The sequence below is a fragment of the Quercus suber genome, unplaced genomic scaffold (assembly GCF_002906115.3).
Source record: "Quercus suber isolate HL8 unplaced genomic scaffold, Cork oak 2.0 scaffold_785, whole genome shotgun sequence".
NCBI classification, from domain to species: Eukaryota; Viridiplantae; Streptophyta; class Magnoliopsida; order Fagales; family Fagaceae; genus Quercus; species Quercus suber.
This window is the reverse complement of record NW_027070221.1, coordinates 196,541-201,911: the sequence shown is the minus strand read 5'-3', so window position 1 is coordinate 201,911 and position 5,371 is coordinate 196,541. Positions and strand designations below refer to the sequence as shown.

At 37.1% G+C, this 5,371-nt stretch overlaps 1 protein-coding gene across 1 annotated transcript; it reads left to right on the top strand.

Annotated features, from left to right (window-relative positions):
* Positions 1 to 3,983: 3,983 nt before the first annotated feature.
* Positions 3,984 to 5,288, top strand: LOC112030710 (histone H2A.1). The gene is made up of 2 exons (XM_024063377.2): positions 3,984 to 4,303; positions 4,832 to 5,288. Exons 1-2 carry the CDS (start codon positions 4,097 to 4,099, stop codon positions 5,066 to 5,068), a joined length of 444 nt encoding a protein of 147 aa, XP_023919145.1. The 5' UTR covers positions 3,984 to 4,096; the 3' UTR covers positions 5,069 to 5,288.
* Positions 5,289 to 5,371: the final 83 nt, after the last annotated feature.

Genomic DNA, 5,371 nt, shown 5'->3' with positions numbered 1-5,371 from the left:
ATGGTTAAAAGTTGATAGATTAATTTACAAAGACTATGCAGTAAAATTTATAATATTCCTAGCAATACTATTATAAAAGAAACATCAATGATCACACATTCAAAGACTCCCATGGTTGTTGGTCACCCTTACCTCCCTTGGTCTTCAAAGTGAACTTAGATGGTGCAATCTTCAATGATTCAAGTGAGGCAAGTATTGGAGTGATTATCTGATATAGGGCATTTCAATTAACTATATGCCTATATCCTAATCTTCTTGTAACTAATTAGTCAATCAGTTAGTTAGCTAGATGATTTCTTAAGAATTTGCCAATAGGATTTAGATACTTGTCAACCATCTAGAAGCTATCAATGCCAAAACATAAGTAGCAAAATGTAAGCTCTTTCATTGTAAATCAGTTTTGGTAACTGAATGAATTGTTAGCCTTTGTATGCTATTTGGAACTATTTGTTCCTGCAGAGGTACTTATCTACTTATCAATATATTCTAATTAGCAACCTAGTCATTTCATTGCTTCTAAACCATACACAAACAGCCCATCACATTTCCTGCATCATTATTCAAAACAATTTGGGTTTAACCTTCGCTTCTTTATAAAAAAAGGCCCCCCTCCCCCCTTTGGTGGCCGATGTAGAAGCTATGGCTATTGTTCAACCCTTAGCCTTTGCTCAAGATATTGGCCTATCTTCCATCATTCTTAAGGGAGATTCGAAAATGGTCATGATAGCTTTAGAAAGTAATGACGACTCCTTCGCCTCTTTTGGCCTCTTGATTATTGATGCTTGCTTGCTTATAGTTACTTTTAATCATAATTATTTTTCTCATGCTTGTAGACAAGTTAATTTTGTAGCACATAACTTAGCTAGGCATAAAAGACATGTCAATAGTTTATTTATGTGAATGAAAGATGTTCCTCTACACCTAACTGATGTACTTCTGGCCAACTGTTTATGCTATTTAGAACTATGTGTTATTGTAGAAGTACTTATCCACCTATCAATGTGTTCTAATTAGCAACCCAATCATTTCATTGTTTCTAAATCATACACAAACAATCCATCACATTCCCTGCATCATTATCCGAAACAACTTGGGTTTGACCATTGCTTCTTTATCAAAAAAGGTCTCCCTCCCCCATTTGGTGGCCAATGTAGAGGCTGTGGTTGTTGTTCAAGCATTAGCCTTTGATCAAGATATTAACCTATCTTCCATCATTCTTAAGGGAGATTCGAAAGTGGTCATGACAGCTTTAGAAAGTAATGATGACTCATTCGCTCTTTTGGCCTCTTGATTATTGATGCTTGCTTGTTTATAGTTACCTTTAATCATAATTCTTTTTCTCATGATTGTAGACAAGTTAATTTTGTAGCACACAACTTAGCTAGGCATGCAAGACATGTCAGTAGTTTATTTATGTGAATGAAAGATGTTCCTCTACACCTGACTAATGTACTTCTGGCCGACTGTTTATGCTATTTGAAACTATGTGTTCTTATAGAAGTACTTATCCACCTATCAATGTGTTCTAATTAGCAACCCAATCATTTCATTGTTTCTAAATCATACACAAACAGTCCATCACATTCCCTGCATCATTATCCGAAACAATTTGGGTTTGACCATTGCTTCTTTATCAAAAAAGGTCTCCCTCCCCCATTTGGTGGCCAATGTAGAGGCTGTGGTTGTTGTTCAAGCGTTAGCCTTTGCTCAAGACATTAACCTATCTTCCATCATTCTTAAGGGAGATTCGAAAGTGGTCATGACAGCTTTAGAAAGTAATGATGACTCATTCGCCCTTTTGGCCTCTTGATTATTGATGCTTGCTTGTTTATAGTTACCTTTAATCATAATTCTTTTTCTCATGCTTGTAGACAAGTTAATTTTGTAGCACATAACTTAGCTAGGCATGCAAGACATGTCAATAGTTTATTTATGTGAATGAAAGATGTTCCTCTACACCTGACTGATGTACTTCTGGCCGACTGTTTATGCTATTTGGAACTATGTGTTATTGTAGAAGTACTTATCCACCTATCAATGTGTTCTAATTAGCAACACAATCATTTCATTGTTTCTAAATCATACACAAACAGTCCATCACATTCCCTGCATCATTATCCAAAACAATTTGGGTTTGACCATTGCTTCTTTATCAAAAAAGGTCTCCCTCCCCCATTTGGTGGCCGATGTAGAGGCTATGGTTGTTGTTCAAGCGTTAGCCTTTGCTCAAGATATTGACCTATCTTCCATCATTCTTAAGGGAGATTCGAAAGTGGTCATGACAGCTTTAGAAAGTAATGATGACTCATTCGCTCTTTTGGCCTCTTCATTATCGATGCTTGCTTATTTATAGTTACCTTTAATCATAATTATTTTTCTCATGCTTGTAGACAAGTTAATTTTGTAGCACATAACTTAGCTAGGCATGCAAGACATGTCAATAGTTTATTTATGTGAATGAAAGATATTCCTCTACACCTAACTGATGTACTTCTAGCCAACTGTTTATGCTATTTGGAACTATGTGTTATTGTAGAAGTACTTATCCACCTATCAATGTGTTCTAATTAGCAACCCAATCATTTCATTGTTTCTAAATTATACACAAACAATCCATCACATTCCCTGCATCATTATCCAAAACAATTTGGGTTTGACCATTACTTCTTTATCAAAAAAGGTCTCCCTCCCCCATTTGGTGGCCGATGTAGAGACTATGGTTGTTGTTCAAGCGTTAGCCTTTGCTCAAGATATTGACCTATCTTCCATCATTCTTAAGGGAGATTCGAAAGTGGTCATGACAGCTTTAGAAAGTAATGATGACTCATTCGCTCTTTTGACCTCTTGATTATCAATGCTTGCTTGTTTATAGTTACCTTTAATCATAATTCTTTTTCTCATGCTTGTAGACGAGTTAATTCTGTAGCACATAATCTAGTTAGACATCTAAGATATGTCAGTAGTTTTATCTGTGTGAATAAAGGATGTTCCTCTACACCTGATTGACTTCTGGCCGACTATTACTGATTTTCTCTTTTTAATATGATTTGAATTTTCTTCTTAAAAAAATTATTGTTATGCATTAGCACTAAATAGGCTATAGTATATTTCCATTAGTCCACTTATATGTATTTTTCTTTCAACCCTATGATTCCACACAAACATCCATACAATATATTAAAATGGAATTTGGATTAAGAATGTGAATTACACTCCAATTTTTGCCGATTGTCCAGAGTTCTAATTGCACTAGAATTTGAAATGAAGTATTACATTTTCTTAACAGCCTTGTAGAACCAAGACTCAAAATCCCATCTTCCACTTAATAATGTTGTTTTTTACAATTATTCCAATTGAACCATGCACTTTATTTAAGTGTGAACAAGTTAAATATCATTCTTTCCATAATATATTATATTAATGATGATTAATTTGGTTTAACTCCTGCAATAGAAGCTTAAATTAATTTTATTTTGGCTTAATGTTCGGCCAAACATTGGCTAAGCTTGGCCTAACCTTATCTTAATTTTAAATTCCAAATTAGTTAACAAGCAATCCCATTTGCCATATCTCCAGCCGTTGGATCAGCATCTTATATCCCAGGAAAACAGCCTCACATGCGGATCGCCAGCATGTCAATAACTAGCGGTCAGATCATATACATTCCAGCCCAAAATCTCTCAGCCGTCAGATCTATGCAGACCCATCCGTCATTTTGAAAAATCTCAAAGGACCATTTAGTCAATCGAAACACCCTTCCGCGCGCCCAAAGAGAAACAAACTAAACAATCCCATTGGCCAAAACAAAAAAGCCACGGATCGCCAGCGTGTCGCACATATTAACCGTCCGATCCCCACTACCCATCAGTCATTTTATAAATTAAAAACAATCTCATTGGACAAAACCAAAATCGCTCGGATTGCCAGCGTGGCACAACCCTACCCTATATAAATAGCCCCGAACCTCATCAACTCCACGCCAAAATTAGTTTCAAAACGAAGCGTTCCAAAATAGTTGTTTTGCTCTTTGTTTTTCAGTTTCCCTCCAAAACGAATCGTTTTGTTTTGAAAATTTCGAATTGAAAAAAAAAAAAAAATGGAGTCAGCGAAAACGACGACGAAGGGAGCGGGAGGAAGGAGAGGCGGAGATAGGAAGAAGGCGGTGTCGAAGTCGACTAAGGCGGGGCTCCAGTTCCCGGTGGGTCGGATCGGTCGGTTTTTGAAAAAGGGTCGTTATGCTCAGAGAACCGGTGTCGGGGCTCCGGTTTACCTCGCCGCTGTTCTTGAATATCTCGCCGCTGAGGTATCGCTCTCAGATCCGAAAATCTCTCTCTCTCTCTCTCTCTCTCTCTCTCTCTCTCTCTCTCTCTCTGTTAGTTTCGAATGTGTTCTTTGTGATTTCGTGTTTGGTAGGTCAGAAACTGATGGAAAAATTCAAGGAAAATGGATATTTCTGTTTATTGAAACTGTTTCTCACTCTCTGACAAACACATTTCGGTAGGCTTTTTGGTGTTTGGTTGGTGGGAAAGTTAGGGAAAAATGAAGTGTAAAATTTAGTTTGTGAGTATTTTTACTGTTTTTCATGTTTTCCGCACACAATAGGGCTTGATTTCTCGTGTTAAAGTTTGTTTGGACACCGAGAAAATTGAGGAAAATGTGTGGGAAGTAAATTTTTTAGGTCACAGGCTTTCTCTGTTTCATAAACAAAAACAAAATTCTTAGATTCAAAATTCAAATCCCTTTCTTGTACTACATTTTCTCGGCATCCAAACAGCTGTCTCTCTCTCTCTCTCTCTCTCTAATGATTTTGATTTTTTGGATTGAAATGCAGGTGCTGGAGCTGGCAGGAAACGCGGCACGTGACAACAAGAAGACCAGGATCAACCCGCGGCACGTGCTGCTTGCCGTGAGGAACGACGAGGAGCTCGGAAAGCTCCTCCAGGGCGTGACCATTGCAAGCGGTGGTGTTCTTCCCAACATTAACCCAGTTCTGCTGCCAAAGAAGAACGCTTCTACTGAAGCTGGCGAGAAGACCCCCAAGGCAGCCAAGTCACCCAAAAAGGCCTAGAGAGACTCGTAAAAATTTCCCACATAATGAAATAGAAATTTAGTTGCTTGCTTTTGTTGATGTATAATGATCTCAGTCTTTGAGATCCTTTTGTTTTTGTTGGTTTAGGTTCTACTAGTAGTTGTGGGTATTTTTCAATTTGTAGTTATTTGGTGAATATTTTGTAGTTGGGTATATTTTGAAGTATTTAATGGAAAAATCTTCTCTGTTCTAGTTCCAAGTGATTTTTGAGGTTGTTTAATGTTTAAGTCATGAGATGATGAAAGAAAAAATTGGTTTCAATGTTTCTTATGCTATTACATT

Bases quoted from the DNA above. Each gene is read 5' to 3' on its own strand.
- LOC112030710 (XM_024063377.2), top strand. From the start codon at position 4,097: ATGGAGTCAGCGAAAACGACGACGAAGGGAGCGGGAGGAAGGAGAGGC. The intron at 4,304-4,831 runs GTATCGCTCTCA...ATTGAAATGCAG, and splicing joins TTGAATATCTCGCCGCTGAG to GTGCTGGAGCTGGCAGGAAA.